The 20048-nt window shown below is 36.9% G+C and overlaps 2 protein-coding genes across 3 annotated transcripts in view; both read left to right on the plus strand.

Moving 5' to 3' along the window:
* Positions 1-12053, plus strand: part of TRABD2A (TraB domain containing 2A) — a 75262-nt gene extending 63209 nt beyond the window's left edge. Inside the window, exons 5-7 of one of the 2 annotated variants that reach the window (XM_026712664.2) lie at positions 4078-4165; positions 7217-7468; positions 11210-12053. In XM_026712664.2, coding sequence (XP_026568449.1) covers positions 4078-4165; positions 7217-7468; positions 11210-11381 — 512 coding nt within the window. In that variant the 3' untranslated portion in view covers positions 11382-12053. The remainder of the gene's footprint in view (positions 1-4077; positions 4166-7216; positions 7469-11209) is intronic. The other variant, XM_087926401.1, reaches the window with a different exon arrangement.
* Positions 12054-18247: 6194 nt separating this feature from the next.
* Positions 18248-20048, plus strand: part of DNAH6 (dynein axonemal heavy chain 6) — a 174093-nt gene continuing 172292 nt past the window's right edge. Inside the window, exons 1-2 of the mRNA XM_026712631.2 lie at positions 18248-18311; positions 19658-19912. Coding sequence (XP_026568416.2) covers positions 19664-19912 — 249 coding nt within the window. The 5' untranslated portion in view covers positions 18248-18311; positions 19658-19663. The remainder of the gene's footprint in view (positions 18312-19657; positions 19913-20048) is intronic.

A 20048-nucleotide genomic window follows, 5' to 3' on the forward strand; every position in this document is an offset into this window, starting at 1 on the left:
ACAAGGATGGGTGTGTGTGTGTGTGTGCTTTCTCTTTGGAGTCACTCAAGTGTGTCAGGCCAAAAGAGGAAACAGATGAAAAGGGGTTCTGCTTCCTATCATGCTTCTGTGGACAGCCTCCCGCAGGAGTGAAACTGCTTGATCTTACGCTTCTGGGGTGAATTCTAACCGTGTGCATTCATAGCTGCTTTAAAAGAAATATTGAAAGTGGTAGGCGAATCTCTTAAAGCAGTTCTCTTAATTGCTGGAAAGTCTAGGATGTGCCTGTGTTTGGACAACAGCCTCCAAGTACATTTCTGCCAAGGATTTCTAGTACAAAAGCAAGCAATTTGCAATGCAAAGATAAGATCCTTGCTGCCAATTTAATTGTGCAGGTAGCTTTCAGGACAGGGAGGAGACAGATTAGCACAGGTGAGTGTAATGCACTCAAAGAGTACGGTTTGCTGAACACTGGTATGCTGTTGAAATAATGGAAAGTTCATTCTGTACACTTTTGGACATGCCTAAGTTAATAAGTCAAACCTTCATTTTGTGTGTGTGTGTGTGTGTGTATGTATCTGCTCATTTCCTGTTCCACACATATTTTGACAACTGTTCTTCTCTTTAGCCTTGATTTCCGGTTAATGATTGTTCAGTAGTGGTAGAAAAAAATTGATAATGATCGAGAATATTGATAATAATTTTCAATATTAAAGCAACGATATACAGTAAAAGCTCAGGTACTGAATATCATGCTCACAATAGAGTCTAATTAACACTAAATGATGTGCAATAAATTATGCACCCTAAAATTACATTAGCCTCCTTTGCAACATATTACATTGTCATTCTTAGTCAGCTACAATTCCAACAATTTTTTCCCATTAATTTTTTTAACTGATAAAGATGATTTTGAGTTGTATTTGTCGCTTATGGTATTAGTTTTCCCAGTTTGGGTCTTCTGCAAATTTGTAAATTCTTTCATCCACTTGTCATCCAAGTCATTAATAAAAATGTTAAAAAGCATAGAGTCTAGGGCTAAACATGGTGCTACTCCACTTGCTATCTCTCTGAGGATAAAGAATTTTTGATATAAAGTCCTTAATCTGATTTTTCAATTCAGCAATATGTTCACATAAATGCCATGCCATGCAGCCCATGGGAAAGTATTTTGACATTTCAGCATGACTTGCTGAAATGACAAAACATACGTATATCTATAGCAGCTTCATAAGATGCTGCCAGAAGCTACCTAATTTTTTAAAAATGAGTGGTTAGTCTAATAAGACTTGTTCCTGGTAAATCCATGTGGATTTGTGCTTATCACCTCATTGTTCTCAAGCTTCTCAAGGAATGAGTCACTCTGTGACTTGCTCTAGAATTTTTTTCCAGGTATTAATGTCAGATTGACCAAATTCATGGATTCTCCTTTTCCTTTTTGAAAACAGGATTTTCGGATACATAAAAGAAATGCATATCAGGTTCAGTTAGACAGTCATGAAGTTGCTTCGTAGAGGGTGATTCAGGTGACTCAGGAAGTGTTCATTGGTTCAAAGTAAGAAGATATTCCCTGAGGGTATATTCTTAAAATCCTTCTCAAGCTTCAATTGTGCTCTTTTAAGATGCTCTTTCCAATTACTTTCTTTGAACTGAAATCTTGTTGAAGAAGACAAAGCCAATTACAGGTAGTTCTCCTCTTACAACAGTTCATTTAGCGACCATTCAACATTACAACGGCAGTGAAAAAAGTAACTTACGACCGTTTTTTCACACTTATGACCACTGTAGCATCCCCAAGGTCACGTCATTTACCTTCAGATGCTGGACAGCTGATTCATCTTTATGATGACCGCAGTGTCCCAGGGTCATGTGATCCTATTTTCTGACCATCTGACAAGCAAAGTCAATGTGGAAACCAGATTCACTTAACAACCAGATTACTAATTTAATAACTGCAGTGATTCACTTAAGTAGAGAGATGTTGGGCTCAGCTCTGGTCATACGTTGAGGACTATCTGTAGGAATTAAGTAATGGTTGTGAGTGCAGTCTGTTAATCAGACTGAAAGTTCAGACTGATAATCTATTAGAGAAATTCTCCCACTCTTTGTCACGTAGAGTGAGATTACCTTAGCACTTCCCTTAGCTGGGTATAAAACAAGGTCTTGTATTTTGAGTAACTTGAGGTAGACAATCTGTAGAAAGACTAAACAAAGCCTCTGATTAACATGCTGGAATCTCCAAGAGACAACCAGGAAATTGAAATAGAGGATCCTTTGCTTCAGTAAAACTTTTATTTTTGCAGAAATAGGTGAATTTGGGCTGTTTCAATACCTCTCATGTTCAAGCTTTGTGCATTTTGGCCAAATGCTTTTTTGCTAGTTCTTCTGCAACCTCTTTTATTCTGGCACTCCAAAATCGAGATAACTCAGATTGCAGTCCCAGAAACCAACATTCTCCCATTGATATTTTGAAAGCCAGTCATTCATCTGCAGTATTCTTTCCCTTTCCCAGTCCTCTTCCATATGGGGTAACCATCTGATCTTCCTTTAATTCTAGTTTTATTTCAAATTCTTACAAATCCATGATGATGTGGTTGTAGTTGCTCCCTGCATATGAATTAAACAGCAAAGAAGAATGGACTTCATACGTCTTAGAAATTCTGTCACATGCCTGATCCATGACATGGTGGACAGCTTATTTCATATACTAACGGCTATAGTCAGAATATGTTTGTTTCTGTTTCCAATAGTGGTTAGTATCTAACTACTTTGTCTTTGTCTTCTTGCAGGCTACAACTACATCCTCTCTGCCTTTCAAGGTTATGCTATTATAGTGTTTGTTACACAAGATCTTTTTCTTCCTTTGAAGGTTCAAAGCTAGTTGCTTCTGTAAGAGCTTCAAAGCTGTTTTTGAATTGAAGAATATCTTCTGTGTCTCTTGCTTCTGGTTGTCATTCTTATCTGCTGTACTTGTTCCTTTGTTTACATTTCTTCCTTACGGACAATTACTTCTTTTGTTGGTTGCTGTTGTATCATCTTCTTTGTTCCCCCAAAAATCTTTATTTTTTCTTACGAATGGTAATATGGTCACGGCCACTCCATTTCTTACCTTGAACATTAGACTTCTTTTTAAAAATCACATCAGCGTAATAACACCTGAATATTAATTAGGCAAATAGTATTTAGGAAGCTAATAGGTTGCTTGCAGATAGGCATGGAGCTTCTCAGGAGCTTGATAATCTTCTATTCTGCATTAATGCTTTAATAACTTTGTTTTTTAAATTATTTTTATTATTATGTTTTTAAGAGAAGATTGTTTATATTGGTGATTTATAAGTACCCTACTTTTAGATTTCATTTTCTACTAAGGATACTGATAAAATTGAGCAAGTCCAGAGGCAGGTAACAAAAAAGGAGACAAAACATATCAGGAAAGATTGAAGGACCTAAATATGTACAGTCTGGAGGACAGAAGGGAAAGGGAAGACATGACTGAAACATATATTAAGGGTGTGAATAGAATTCTAGAAGGCAATATTTTCAGTATGAAGCAGAGATCAAGAACATGGGGGCATAAACTCAAACTGACAAGAGGTAAATTCAAAAGTAATGTTAGAAAGGATTACATCACAGAAAGTGTGGTGGAAGCCTGGAACCAACTTCCAGTGGAGTTAGGGAATCAGTCCTCAGTACCTGAGTTTAAACATGCTTGGGATAAACATATGTCTATCATCTGACAAAAATTTAAAAAATAAAAATAATAATTAAAAAATAATAAACAAGAAAACAACAACAAAAAACCAAAATGAAGACTCAATGGACAGTAGGTCATTTTCTGCTGTCAGTTTTCTATATTTCTATGTTTCATTATAACAAAAGTTAAATCCAGCATGATTGGATCAATTCCTACATCTCTAGCAGCTTTTCCTAACCTCAGTCTCCAGCTAGGGGATGGTTGGTTTACAACAGAGACTTCCTAGGGTCACTTAAAGCAGGTGTTCATGTAAACTTTGCATTGTTGTCTAATCTGTACTTTAAAATGTTGTTTATGTGCTTTGATTAATGTTACTTGGGGCTTTTCTCTTTTATTACCTAAAGGTCATTTCATGGGCAACAATACAGTCATAGATATTTTGAGGAGAGAAGGATTTGAAGTAGACCATACATCTGCTGGGCAAGCAATCAGGTAACAACTGCTTTAACAATCATCTTCAGGAAACAAAACATAATAGAAATGCATTTTGGAGTTGAAACTGCTGCCATTTTATTCAGTGTAAAAACGTGTGAACCTGGACACTTGCAGAATGAAAAGCCTGCCAGTTTCCCACGCCCTCCTCTGCTTCTCACTCATGCCTCAAGTTCTCTGATGGAAAAAAAAACACAGACCATTGTGTCAATAGTTCTGCCATGTAGAAGCTTAATATTTGTAAGCTGAGTGAAAATATAATCATGTCTCCATAGCCATCATGCACTGTAGTCTATACTGTAGTTTCATAAAATAGTGTTTCCAATTTACTCTAAAACTGATTGTAGGTGATGATTTTCTTCCAGATGACACAAAATTACTCTTCTCTAAAGGATATCTTATCTTCTGTCTATCCATGGTAAATGGCACTGGATGTCACTTTTGTGAGTTGCTCTCTGCTCCAGCAACTTAGATCCCTCTCTAAACTTGACTTCCTCACTTGACAAATGAAATGCCAAGTTATGACTTCCATATGTGAATAAATTTCCACAAACATAGCAGACTTGTCAGGTCCTATACATCTTTTGGCATTCAGGCAGATAGCAACACCAGACAGTTTCATATCAACCAAAACATGATCTTTTCAGAGGATGAAAGCTGCCTTATACATTCCAGAACAATTCCTCCAATGTAGAGTGCCAGTCTTTTTGGTAGCTCTTTAAAAGAAGCAGGAACTGGGAAATAGCAGATATGAAAATCCATTCAATTCTGTCCTAATGCAAAGTGAAAGGTTAATTATAATTTTATATCTTGTATGAATACAATTAAAATATACCTCAATAAATAGACTTTTTGTATCACAAGTAATTATCAAAATGGCTTGGGGGGGAAGTTTTCGAAGAAATACAAATAATTTCAATGGACACAGGTCATTCTAATTGCAACAGCAGAAGGACAGTACTATGTCATTCTCTATTACTACACCCGGCCATGATAACAATTGTTTAAAATAAACACAAGAATCCTTTAAAGTTGGCTTCAATTTACATTTTTGTTTTACCGATTATAAGATACTCGGTATGCTGGGGGTTTCCTGAACTATCCAAAACGTGATGAGTTCAAAGAATGTTAGACTGCAATAAGACTTTTTCTCTCCAAAACCAGTGGGAATTTTATTCCATATACATGGAAGGATGGAGGAAAGCAGGAGGAGGAAGACTCTGCTAGGTTATAATAATGAACTACCAAGTAAAAGTATGTTGTGATCGGCATATAATGAAGGTGGTTAAATATTTGCCCATGTTTCGCCAGAGTGGAAGGAAATATTTCGTTTTCTTTGACCACATTTCCCTTCAGTATTAAATCATGTGGAAGTGGCATTTATCCTTTTGCTTAAACATTCTTTATGGATGAATCACTGAATGTTGACTCATCAGAGAGAATGAGAAGTATCTCTGTACAAACCCTTAGTGAATTCTAAATGCTTCCTTCTCTCACTAGTTGCTTTTGGGAAAAGCAACATTGAGACTCATCCTGTTCTCATCTGGGCTCTCCTGGGAAACTGCATTTCATCTCCTATTTGCCTGGCTTTAAACAGTTTACCTGAAGTTTATTTTACATTCCCGTTCCTGAGTTAAGGTTCATGAGTGCATTTCATTGAGCATTAAAGGCATGAAGGATGTTTGTTTTAGTTTCTGCCTTTCTTGCGAATTCAGCTCACTGGGGGAAGAAAAAGGGAATCGCATAATATCCACTGCTTTGCAAATGCTACATTTTTCTTCATGTTGTCTTATCATGCAATGGATAGTGTGTGCATATGCTATTTTGTGCATTTGGAGAGTCTGAAGGTAATCTCTCCAACCACATGATATAGATTATTATCCTTTCAATTGTCTTTAATATCAAAGAAGAAATTTTCCTTTACTCATTCTTTTAGTACATTCTGTGGGCAATACAATACCAGTAATGGCTTCGTATTGGGGTGCTATTTCTGTTACATTTGTGGCAGTTTGCAATGTCCTGTGGACACATGACCATGGGTTATGATGGCTTTGCCAAAAATTGGCAATTGCTTCTAGGTTTCGGCAAAACCATTCCATAGCAAACAATCAGTTTGCTTAACAACCATATCTGCACTTACAACCTCTGTGTTTGCTTAATGACTGCTGCAAAAAATATAAACTCAGGTCAGTCATGTACCCATGCCATTTTATTACAACTTGTGGCCATAATGATTGTTAACTTACCTGTACTACTAAAACTCTTGTGTCTATAATCTTTAACTGGCGAAATGATGCTTCATATGACAAAACTTTTTCAACCAAGACCTCAAATGGGGTAACTTACAGAATGCCAGGACGATCATTACTGAGGTAATGAGATCTGTGGAAGTGTGGCTGCTTCAGTGTTGCCAAGCTGTCAAATTCTCACTATGGCAATCATGTCATCCTCATTTCCAATGCTCCCTGACAGCTTCTTGGCCATTTGCACAATCCCTTGTTCCTTCCCCTATCCAGTAGCAGCCATCTTGTACCTCCCCTATGGGAAGCAAAGGGGGGAAGGAAGAAAATAGAGGAAGGGAAGGAAGGACGGAGGGAAGGAGGAAGGGAGAGAGGAAGGAAGGAAGGAAGGAAGGAAGGAAGGAAGGAAGAAGGAAGGAAGGAAGGAAGGAAGGAAGGAAGGAAGGAAGGAAGGAAGATTTCTATGCTCATTGACAATTTCCCATAAGGACATTCAATGGGAAAGCCAAAAGGAAGTCAAAGATTGCTCCTGTTCCCTCTGTATTTTTGCCAGCTGATGGCCATTTTGCCTCTCTGTTTAGATAAGGAAACATTTCTGAAATGATAATCCAATGGGACACAGGTTTTTTTAGTATCTTATTATAGCTTGCTTTAGAAAGAAGGTGAATGGGCACTTTTCCTGTGTTGAACATTTTTGACACTTTCAAGGGGGCGAGGTATTTGCAGCACAAAGACTTGAAATGTTTGTAGCAATTTACTTGGCAGACAATCAGCCCCTATTCTCAACCTTACTTTATTTTGCTTTTTATAGTGGAAAAAACCAACAGAAGTTCTTGTCTGCCCTCTCCTCAACATCCCCAGAATATGCCTCTTACATTATCTCCCAAGAGATCCAACAACAACAGGAGGAAGAAGAGGAGGAAGAGCTGTGGCCCGACACATTATTGCCCGAAAACATGGACCTGCTGGAGAAAGCAGAGAGGAAATACAACAAGAAGAAGAAACAGCAGAGGAAACAGCGCTTTCGTCAGTTCAATGACCTTTGGGTACGCATCGAGGAAAGGTAATGAGTGAGTGGAAGAGGCAATGCGTTTCCGAGAAATAGTAAAAAGACCGCCCTTTAAGAGAAACATAATTTGTTTATTGGTTTTTCCGCCTACCGTAAAAGAAAGATTCTCTGCAGTTTACAGTACAAGCACACAAAAAACAGCACAATAAAATACCCACAGTATAGTCAAAGCAGCTAAAACTAGAACCAGATGAACTCCAGATGAATTCACATAACAGCCAATAAAACAGTGAAATCAATTCAAACTCTTCAGGCTCTCTGAAATAGTTCAGTTCAGTTTTTAGTAATTCACAGAAAGCCAGCAATGCGGTAGTCTGATCAAATTAGCAAAAGGAGATTGTTCCTCAGTGAGGCTCAGCACCTTCAAACCTCCAACCCACATACCTTGCAATGGGAGGTGGGGGCGGGGGAAATCACCAATGGTTTCTCTTGGACATAAAGGTTGGATAATTCAAAACTGGTTGCAGAAGTTGTCCCTACAGGTGTCTTGGTGCCAAGCTACTGTATACATATTTATATTTATAAAACCAGTTTTTGAAATTGCATTTGGAAGCCTATTGGAAGCTAGTGAAGATCCAGGGCACTGATGTCATATTCTTTTCATGGCATACATCAGCCAACAATGGACCAATTCTAGCTTCTTATTGGTATTCAAAAGCAGCCCAATGTAGAACATATTGCAGCAGTCCAGACAAGCCATGTTGAGGCCCTGACTTCTCACTTCAGGTTGGGCTGCTATTGATGCGCCAGCTGTCCATCCAGCAATAGCTATGAATCTAGGAGGATTTGCATTCTTAGTATTGGAATTCACAAGAGTATTCATGAAAGATAGTAATATACAAAAAAGAGTAACACAAGCAACTTATAACCATTGGCAAAAGTTTCAAGGCTTTGTATCACGTGTTGGTTCATCATGTATATCTGGGAAATCCATAACCAAGAGAGCTGTTGCTTTCCAACAAATCATATTTGATTTGGGCACACCCTTTGATTCAAGGGGATATTTACATAATAAATAGCCACAAACATCAAGAGCCATGACAGTGAATTTGTTTAGGCCAAGGGTCTTCAAACTTGGCAAGTTTAAGACTTGTGGACTTCAACTCCCAGAATTCCTAAGCTAACTGGAGGACTAATTTTGGGAGTTGAACTCCACAAGTCTTAAAGCTGCCAAGTTTGAAGAGCCCTGGTTTAGGCCCTTTTAAAACCATCTAAATTAATCCGCTTCACTATAATTAATGCAGTAAATTCTATCATTTAAGTATTGCAAAGAAATAATAGTGTAGCTGTGATTCTTTTAGCTGTTTGGGTTCAGCAGCGGAACTCTTAACATTGCAAGATAAGGGGGGAGGGGAATTTTGTTCGTATTTTCCACACCATCCATAACCTGGTCATATTTGGAGCACGGAGAAGTTTCAGTGCTCCAAAACTTTTTCCTTCATTACTTAAATCTCTCTATCAGAAAGTCCTTATTCAAATATCCCTGTTGTGACTGGATAACAGGTTTATGTGTCCCTACCCAAAGAAAAAACACTTTTATCCCATTTTGTGTAATTTATCCATGTTTGGGAAGCACTGTCTTGTCGAAAAGCCAAAATAGTTCTGTTTTAAGTTCTCAACCTTAAATTTTTTTTAAAGAAGATCAAAGCTATGGTTACAAAGAACAAGCCTTGCTACAAAAAAAAAATCAAGGCAAATTATCATTTCAAAAGTGAAAACATTCTTGAGATTCCAATTGTCATTTACTACAATACATTTATCATTAACAAATGTTAAAAATAATAATTGTAATTGCCATTGCCATTGCATTCTGGTATTTTCTTGTTTCATTGTTAATAACTAAAAGATGGATGAATATAGCTGAAAGTATAAGTAGAGAACTGTGACAGTTCTCTGTAAATCTGTAAATTAACTGTAAATTAATCATTCCACATTATTTGGTTTGGAGCAGGAGCTTTTATAGTACTGAGCACTGGAAAAAAAAAAGCTTTTCTGTTAATTTCTGGAAGTTAATCAGTCTTGGTTCCTCTTTGGAGAGATCTGCTATTAGTGTTACCTGTTTATTTATTAAATTTATCTGCTACCCATCTCACTGCTAAAGCTACCTGTTCTTTGCATAAACTGACAACTGGCTATTTTCCATATGTCTTTGAACATCTTTTTTTAAAAAAAAGTCAGGGATGTGTGGGTTTAAAAGATACATTAACTACCTTCAAATTTCCCAAGTTTCTTTTCGTTTATTGCTGTGGCTGTGGCCCACACTACTAGGCCATAACCTATTTGGAATTGGGCCATGTGAGTGGCTGGCTAGAGCATGTGAGAAGCTCAACTTGTGTGAGTGGCGGGCCAGAAGACACTTGCACTGTGCACTGGCTTGCTGTTCAATGTGCACTGGCTTGCTGTTCGCACAACTTGAGCTGTGTACACGTGTACATTCCCACCCTCATGCAGCCCAGTTCCCCTCTCCCCCCCCACCAGCTGGACCAAGCCACAAAGGTTGGGGGGGCACTAGTTTAACGCACTTTGCCATACAGAAGTAGAGTAGAATATTGCAGCTGGCATAGACTGATTGGTTTAATTTGAAATTAATATGTTTTTATGTAACTGATTTTAATTTTTCCCCTGGAATTTTAATTTACTTTATGCTTAACAGAGCACTAATAAATCACGTGATCGGACAGGGATGAAAAATGTCAGATTTTTATTTCTCATTCACACATGTCAAATATCGATGGTCCATTACTTGCATCTTTTGCGTGGTTCATCTTTTGGAAATTTAGTTCCAGTTTCTGGGGCCTCTTCTGAAGGATATCATCTCCCCATATATGGCATATTAATTAATTGGGTAAAGGAAAGTGAGGGGAAAGAAGAGAATCTGTTTTTAAGGAAGCTGGAATAGAATGCTTTCAATTTTATAATTGTGCTGATAGCCAAGGTTAATATATTTCTGCCCAGGAAAATATCTATCCTCCAGCCAGGGAGGTCAGAATAGTGAATAAATTACAGAACAACCCAAGGTTTAATGGTTCCGTGGGAAAAATCAGCAGCTTTAATGCCATTTGATGTTTCTGATCCTGAAAGTTAATTTAAATCAATGCAATGATATGGGAAATATCTGACTATTATTCAACTTGGGAAGATTGTACAAAACCTCATAACCTTATTGTTTGAATTGCTTTGGGGAAAATTGATATTATAGAGAAAAATAAAGCAAGAAAATGGATGTGCATACTTCAGCAGAATATCTATTAAAGTTTACCAAGGATAGAAAAGTACTTGGAGAGATTTTAAGATGTGCAAAGGTAATAAGGATATGAAGTTTCAAGGAGTAAACATCCAAAGAAGCAAAAATGTCTGTGAAATAAATGTCTGATTTGTTATAGAAAGTCAGAGTTGGGAATGTCAACAGAAACATAATACAAATTCCCACCTGAATGCAATGGGAAAGAATTCCTTAATACCAAGAAAACCCTGTTTGACGTCACTGTCAGCTATAATGTAACCAATGTTAGGAAACAGGATCATTTTTATTACGTATTATGTAAGAAATGCAAGTGGAAGATTCAATAGGCGGCTTCCATACTTGGTCAAAGATCTACATTTCTTGTGAACTGTGCAGTGTAACGCTTCTTATTAGGCAACTGTAGCTTTTGACAGGGCCTGTCCGTCATTCCCCCCCCCCCTTTTGATCAACTGCATTTAATTGTTTTTTTCTCTTTTTTTTTTGTCTTATAGCACCACCGAACCACCTCTGCGGATTCATATAATTAATGGTTACATTTCTGTGGAACCCCAGCCACGAGGACACAAGCAATCCCACCATATCCAGGCAGAAATGAGCTCTTCTAGCAGACCCTTTCCAGTCTTCTTGACATTGACTTTTGTGTTGCTTATAATAATCTGTTGAAGGTAGAATGACTCTCCCATATTGAGCTATGTGCCTTTAAAAAGCGGGGTGGGGGGGAGGTTTGGGGGGGTGGAGAAAAAGGAAAGCATCTTTTTTTCTGAACAGGAAATCATCTGTGTGGATTTTATTCTTTTAGAAGTCATCCTTTTCCTGAATCTGGACCATTAACTTGATTAACTGCTTTGACCATACCCATTGCAGGAAAAGATATTTTTTTAATGAAAGCCATTATTTATTCTTCCCTTGCAGAAGAATTATTTCATGTTATCCCAGAATTATTGGGAAATATATATGTGACATAGCTGTTATTTAGCTGTATGGATTTGACTTGAAGACCATTTATTTGCGGGATGGTTTGTTTCCATGTTGTTTCTAGTTTTATGGTGAAGAAAATGTTCAGCACTTTAAAGCAATAGGAAGAGATTAAAAAGAGTGCCAGATTTACATGTTTCCTTCCTTTCATCTGTTCCTGATAGGCTTTGTTCTCTGGCTGTAACAGCAGTTTCTTCCACTGACATTTTATCCATCCGTTCTTTTTTAAAAAATTCTCTAAGTGCAAATGGGTCTGTTTGACAGTTCAAAAGCTAGTTCATTTTTAAAAAAATTACTATTACTATAAGCTATTATTTGTACCCTATTTGTCTCCTATTTGAAATAAAGAAGTGCTCCCTACTCCCTGTCTCTTCAGAAAGATTATTAAGCCTTGCCAAAAGATGATGGTGACATGGTGGCTCAGTGGCTAAGACACTGAAGTTGTCGATCAGAAAGGTCGGCAGTTAGGCAGTTCGAATCCCTAGCACTGCCTAATGGAGTGAGCTCCTATTACTTGTCCCAGCTTCTGCCAACCTAGCAGTTCAAAAGCATGTAAAAATGCAAGTAGAAAAATAGGGACCACTTTGGTGGGAAGGTAACAGTGTTCCATGTGCCTTTGGTGTTTAGTCATGCTAGCCATATGAGACATCTTTGGACAGCGCTGGCTCTTTGGCTTTGTAACAGAGATGAGCACTGCCCCCAGAGCCAGAAACAACTAGCACGTATGTGTGAGGGGAACCTTTGCCTTTAATATATGACAGCACCTCTTGAGCTGGCAGGGTAATATTAATTCTTCATTTTCTAGGATACATGTGTAATTTTGGGAAACATATCAATTGCCTACCTAACAATGAGAAAGGACATTCAAATTAAATGATGAGAGAGAAGCTGTGCATTCACACACATGCAGAGACTGTTAAGAACTATTGTGAGCTCAGAAGAAACTGTTTCTTCAGTGATTTGGGGAAAAAAAGTATATGTTGGCATGTAGTTCAAAAATATATTTTTCAAAGTGCGTGCATTGCTCTGTTGTTTAAAAGGCTCATATTCTTTTTTTGGGGGAATGGGTAAATTCAATTACCAATGAAATAAAGAAGTTACCATCTGCAAAGAAATTGAGAAGCATTTTCAGTAGGTAGCAAAGAGGAGATAAGATTAATTGCACTTGAGTCCTGGGGGTGAAAGAGGGTGGACTTCATAGATATGCACCAATGAAACAAGAACCAGCAATATAGCCAAGAAGAAAACCCTGGCATTGTAATATAAAGTTCATCAGCTCATATGAAATAATTTTGAAAAAGGTAAATTATAGACACTATGAAGAAATTGATTCAAAAAGAACCACCATAATATCTGTATGTGAATATATTTGCAAGATTGCAACTTTATTCTTCCCATCTCAGGTAAAAATAGAAATTGAAGTCACAGAACTTTGATATTTTTTAAATGTGATTTTAAAAAAATAGAACAAAATTGACCAAAAGAAATGAGTTCAGAAGAGAAGAGGGTTATATAATTATATGGAGAACCTAGAGGGTTTTTTTAAGTGAAGTTCAGCTACTGGAAATTACTGTGGCACATTTGCAAAGGAATAGTCTGTTGTAAAATCAGTTGTCATTTGATATTGGCTTTGATGACTTTAAACGATTTGGCAAATTTATGGAAAATGGAAATATGGAATTACAGATTGTTACAGACTGTTAAACGCTTTGGTTCAATTCTAATACAGGATCCTCAAACCTTCTGTCACTAGATTACATGGATATTTGGTTCTTACGTTCATATTTTTATACTGCTCAATTCTCTCAAGAGTCCACACATAGGTGTTTTTTTTTCTCGAAGTCATTCTGAAAATGTATGAAGTATAATAATATAATAAACTAGTAATAATTTTCTGTTCTTGTAAAGGTATCCACTACCACTGTGGTCCATGTTGTTGTCATGTTGCCTGCAAAGGCTTGAAAAAATATTATAATTTAAATATTGAATTAGGTCTTGGGAATCCATGGTGAAGAAAAGATTGAGAACCTCTGCATTAGTAAATATTTTAGATGATGAAATTTGACCAATTTTTCATGCAAAAAGAAATAATGCTCAGAACCTAACTCAAATCTATCAATACTGTTTACATCCCTTTACAATGCTTGCTTCCTCATGTCTTCTGATTACAACAGATTTTGACCAGGATAGAAAAACTGAATGAATGGTTCAACTGTTTGATGACCTAGCAGCTTTAATTCAGATTATGGGGGTGGGTTGACATATGATTAATGGAGATTCATCATTAGCGTACAGTATGAATTTGACTCAAGATACCAAAAGTGCCATACTATGCAAAACACTTATAGATGAATAAACTATGCCTTTTGTCACACTTCAGCCTTTTCTTTCTGCTCTGTCTGTACCGTTTAAGCTAGAACACTGTAGCAGAGAACAGTTGTCTCAAAATTAGTGTTAATTTGTAATTGAGACTGTTAATTAGTCTTATAACTGGTAGTTTTCTACGGGGTCTAATTGCAATTATCATGGGTGTGAAAATGAACTCATGCATGGAATGTCATGAGTTCTTTTGGTCTGCTATTTATAATACCACAAAATCAACAATTATTGTTTTCAATATGTTTAGAGACAAAATCAAAGCAAAATCAGTAACCTAATTCTAACTGATTTGTGTAGTGTATAACTCTCCAGATTGGAATGGGATCTTCAGGCTCCTATCCTTCTCCACTCCTCCTTCTCTTCCAGTTTCCCGCCTCCCCTCATTTATCTCCAGCTTTCCTCTTCAAACCATGTCAACCTAACCAAGGAGCTGGAACCTAAATTTGACAAATGATACAAAATCAGGGCTTGTGGGCACCATTTGTAAAGACTTCTTTGCTATAGAGAATCAGGATGTTGTCATGGAGCAGGATTTCACTTATAGTAAAACTTTGAAAAGAAAAGGCTGATCACTAAAGCAGGATGGATTGATTCTACACTGGCTTGTATCACTTGAATGGGACTAGAGAAGACTAGAAAGATGAATTGGGAGTAGCATCATTCTGAATGACAAGAATTGGCACGCTGACATTGCAAAAATTCAAAAATAGACTATGTCAAGTTTCTATGAGTAAGTTTGGAACAATAGAAGACATATCAATCTTCCAAGTTAAGTAATAAATAGCTAAGTGTGAAGGTTAGTAATCATGGTACAGAGAGAAAAGCTCATGTATGTTTAATGCTATGCCTGTTGCCTTTTTTTAATGAGACTATGAGTCACATTTCTCAGGAGTGCTGCACATATATTTTACTCAGCCTCTTCCGATAGTGACAATTAAATAGCAAGACTGTGTATTAGGAAAATCTTGAGAAAATAAGCAAAATTGTGATTAAAAATAGTAATCTCAACTATGCATCAACTGAATAATTATGTCATAATGTTTTTTTTAATCAGTTTTTAAAAATAAACTGATTATGCATCAAGTTGTTTTCTCCTAGCAATCATAGATAGATTTTCTCCATGACAATATATCCCTAACTTCTTATTTCAGGTCTCCCAATAATGTACTCATTGCCACTCTTAACTGTTCATCCACCTTTGAAAATTAGACACTTTAAGTCAGAGACGGCAACAATAATTAAGTTTTAAACCATACCTAAAACAGTATTTCTCAGCTATGGCAACTTTAACATGTGTGGACTTCAATTCCCAGAATTCTCTATTCCATACCTCTTAAGGTTAACCAATGGTGGAAAACGTATGGCTTGGCTGCTGCCCTGATGATTAAAGTATATATTACTATATATAAAAATTGCCAAGGAATTCCATGTAGTCAAACACAACGAGGGGTTTGGTAAAAGAACTAAAACCAACATTCAGGAGACAATAGAAAGCAAACCATAGTAAGTACCCATAGGAGCTCCATTACAATATGTTCATATGGTAAGACACCAAGTTCAAGAACTCGGCAGTATAGTTAAAAAGTAATGACAAGAATGGAAAAAGATCTGGAGAAAAAAATTGGAACTTTGTTACTATATATGTTGACAGCATCAAGACTATTTGTATGCACAAAAATGGAAGGACATTTGGATTCCTACCATGGATGAATGGTTGCAGAAGCTGATGAAATGGCAAAATTGACTAGTTTGATTTAAGAAAAGAATATAAATATTTTTGTTTCCACATGGAGACCACTTCTGAACTTACTGCTTGAAGTGGAAAAGAATGAAACTTTGATTTTGGGTTTTACTGATTAGACAGATACTTATAGAAATGGCTAGTTTATATTATTATGAAAAAACAAAAAGTTGTGATTTGATGTCTGTGCCCTATGTTACTGCAACAGAGTCAGAAGTCAATTCTTCTTTTTCCTTTTCCTAATCCTTCCTCACTTTTCTTTCCCCAATTCCTCCCTATTATTTTCCTATTGTATTTTGTATCTTATTTTATCTTATAATTCAATAAAAATGTCAACCAGGAAAAAAAGTAATGACAAGAAAACAATGAAGGAATGTTGGGTGTTAAAAGAAAATAGACATCCTGTTCAAGAGGGATACTTTTGAAAAAGAAATGTATACCTACAATACATCTATACATACCTATCACACTATTTCCTTTAGGAAAGCAATGTTACTGAAAGAAACAATAAAAAATAAGCCAAAGATATTAAGGCAAGAAATAAAAAAGAATTCAGTCGAATCTGTTCTTATCACCAAGCCTATCCGCTTTTCTAGCTTTACAAACTATCCTTGTTTCGATCATGTCCTCACATTGCTTCATTTATTTATTTTTATCCTGCTTTTATTAAAAAAAAACTAATTTAAATACTCCCCCCTCCTCCTATTTTCCCCATTACAATTCTGGTGGGTTGGGCTGGGAGAAAGCGCCTAACTAGCCCAAGGTTACTCAGCTGGCTTTCATGCATAAGGTGGCACTTGAACTTATAGCCTCTAGCTTGGACATTGCTTTCTGTTCTTTAAACTTTAGTCTCTGTTTGAGGATTTCATCTCTCTTATCAACCACAACTTTCTTTTTCCCTTCCCTTCCAGTCATTCTTCATCACATTTGTTTTGTGATTCAACTTAATTTTTCTATAGGGCACACCCCCTTGGCATATATCTTTCACACTAGTCATTTCATTTTGCCTTCAGTGAAGATTTATTGCTGGCCTTTTCTTGTTTTACACATTTCTTAAATAACAATTTCTGCATTCAAATTTTCTTTCTGCACATTCATAAATCACCTAATAGCATTCTATTTAGTTTCATGCTCATACACTGAGCTCTCGTTTCCATGTAACAGACAAAATGCATGCTGTTTACTCTTAAATCACTTTCCTTCTTTTATTATTATCTATTATTAAGTTTATTATGGCCACCCACCCTAAAAGATTCTGGCTTTTGTCAAACATTTATTCTTTGGAGGGTTTTTTTAATCACTTCAATATACTGAAAGAAATTTTTACAATTTCAAAAAAAGAAAAATATTAAATATTAAATCTGACCACATGGGAGAAATATTGATAATTTTTTAAAATAAAGCAAACTAAGATTCAGGTGACAAGCAGCAAACACATTTCATCAGTTTACTATCTGAGGTAGTAGCTCTGTGCACTTAACTCCTCTGGATTTGTTACAAGCCATCCTTGCCAAAAATTCCTTTCTTCAATATTCTTCCACACTTTTCCATCTTCCTGACCATTTGAAGAGTCACATTTACAAGACTTTGGGAAGCTGCGCTCAACCACAAGTATAGCCTGCGCTGGCACTAGATGTCGCCCAAGCGATGTGAAAGACTAAAACAAAAAAGTTTCTTCACTAAACTGGAAAACCCTATGCAAGACACCATGAATTAGGTACTTAACCTTAGAGCAAAACATGAATAGAATATGCGACGCTTTGCAGAGCTAGTGGCAAAACTGATTAGAGCTGTATATCCACCTACTTCTCTGCCTTTGCAATAGATGGAGACGATCATACTGTGCAGTATTTAGAGATGTATTCCATCAACACAACAAAATCTCATTTTAATGTGTGCTGATTAGTGTACATTTAAAGTGACAAGGTTATTATTCTATTGTATTCTAATTCTATTCTTATTGTATTCTATTGCATTGCATTCTATTCTATTCTATTCTTATTGTATTGCATTCTATTCTATTCTATACTATTCTATTCTATTCTTATTGTATTCTATTGTATTCTATTGCATTGCATTGCATTGCATTCTATTCTATCCTATTCTATCCTATTCTAATCAATCAGTCTGTACCTACGGAGCAGCGGTTCAAGATCCAGCAAAAAAAATGCCTAAGATCTGACGATGCTTCGGATCGCAGGGCTTGCCAAGGCTCAAGCATTAATCTCCTTGATATGGCATCATTTGGACAGCCGTGACTTGGCTTGGGGAGGCGGCCGCGCGCAGCAGGGGAAGAAAACGAGAGCACTGCTCACTAACCGAGAACGACCGCAGGTGAGCCGCGGAAGCCCTGGCGTGGTAACCATAGTGACACTAGCTTCCCGCCCCTCCGTCGCGTCCCGCCCGGGGAATGCTGGGATACGGTCCCGGGGATGTTGCTTGGCAACGGGACGACTCTCTGGAGGGTCTGAAGTTTCTGTAGTTTCTGGGCGGAAAAAGTAAGTTCCTCCAACAGTTAACCCCGCGGGTGTCCCCTGTTATTTTCTAAAAATGGGGGAAGTGAGGGAATTCCGCTGTTCCGACTATTACAGTCCCGAAAGGATGCTCTCTTCCGACTGGTTTATTTTTTTTCAGCGTCCCTTTTGGAAAAGGCATTTGAGCCAGGTTTCCAAAAACTGCCTCGTCCAAGGGGCAAGGGGCAATCGAGGGTGCCAATTTCCTTCCTTTGCCGTCCCGTCATTAAAATTGTACCTTTCTATTCAAAGATAGCTTTGCTTTCCTCCTCCTCCTCCTCTCCATATCCATTTTTTTCTTGCCTTCTCTGAAATAGACACATAGAAGAGCAGGGCCGGTACATTTAGAATTAGAAGTAGAGAGAAAAGAACGTGGGCTCAACTTCTAGACAGAATAAATCATAGCTAATTATTAATCTTTGCTTGTGTGTGTGTGTGTGTGTGTGTGCATGTATATCTATGTATGTATACATATACATATACATGCATATATATATATATGGTATTCAGCTTTGTTCGGGTATTTTCCCACATCATTATAGTTGTGCTTTTAAAGTTGTAGCAACATTTTGGCAGAATCTCATCTGCCATCATCAGGCTTCTGTATTGTGTTCGTCTGTTAGTCAGACTTTCACAGCCGTTTCTGTTTTAAATTTGGGGCTAGCCTACTGCTGTGCCAGAATGGTTTTTTTCTTCATCGTGATTGGTTGGGACTCACAGACGAACACTATACAGAAACCTGATGATGGTAGATGAGATTCTGCCGAAATGTTGCTACAACTTTAAAAGCACAACTACAATGACGTGGGAAAATACCCGAACAAAGCTGAATACCATACATGTAAGTACCCGTGAAAACTTAAGAAAACATATATATTTATCTCTATATCTGTGTCTATCTCTATATCTGTCTATTATCTATCTATCAGTTATCTATCTATTCTCTATCTATCTATGTTCTCTCTTGCTATCCTCTCTCTTTCTCATGCTATATCTATCTATCTATCTATTCTCTCTCTTTCTCTCTCTCTCTCTCTCTCGGTCTGGCTGTCTATCTATATATTTTTCTCTCTATATTCTTTCACTGTATTCCCATTCTCTCTCATTCTCTATCCTCTGTCTGTCTATCTATGCTGCACCTTGATCCATCCCCCAAATGGGATACTTTAACAGTATGATGTTTCTCAGATCTTAATGTGCTTATACCAATACACATTTTCTTCTTATATTCTTATCCATTTCCCTTGGTTTGTTCTTGGTTACATATTAATGTTCATAAGGCAGTTTGTTTATATTTAGACTTATGTTAAGGTTCCATATTTTATTTTCAGGCCACTATGTCAAAAAGAGTTTTATTGCCTTCTATCCCGTCGCTGGAATCAACAGTTAGCAGAAGCAATCAGAGTTCAAGTGAAGAGTCTTCTAATGGGAAAAGTTCTCCTTCAATAAATGAATTAAGAAACAGACTGACCAGCGTGGCTCCAAAACAGATGGCACCAAATCCTGAAGCTCTGAAATTTGAACATAATACAAAATCTCAAGAAAGAACTAGGAAGCGGCAGCAGCCTATAAAGCTAGAACCTTTAGTAGGCTGATTTTGATTTTAAGACTATATTTTTAATTTGGAAAAAGTTGTGGGGTTTTTTTTCAAATATGTTTAGTCTTACAAAAACTGGTGCATAAATACCATTAAATTTAGTATTTGTATATAGAAAATTTAAG

The sequence above is a fragment of the Pseudonaja textilis genome, chromosome 2 (genome assembly GCF_049901715.1).
Source record: "Pseudonaja textilis isolate UNSWEBS1 chromosome 2, rPseTex1.2, whole genome shotgun sequence".
Taxonomy (NCBI): domain Eukaryota; kingdom Metazoa; phylum Chordata; class Lepidosauria; order Squamata; family Elapidae; genus Pseudonaja; species Pseudonaja textilis.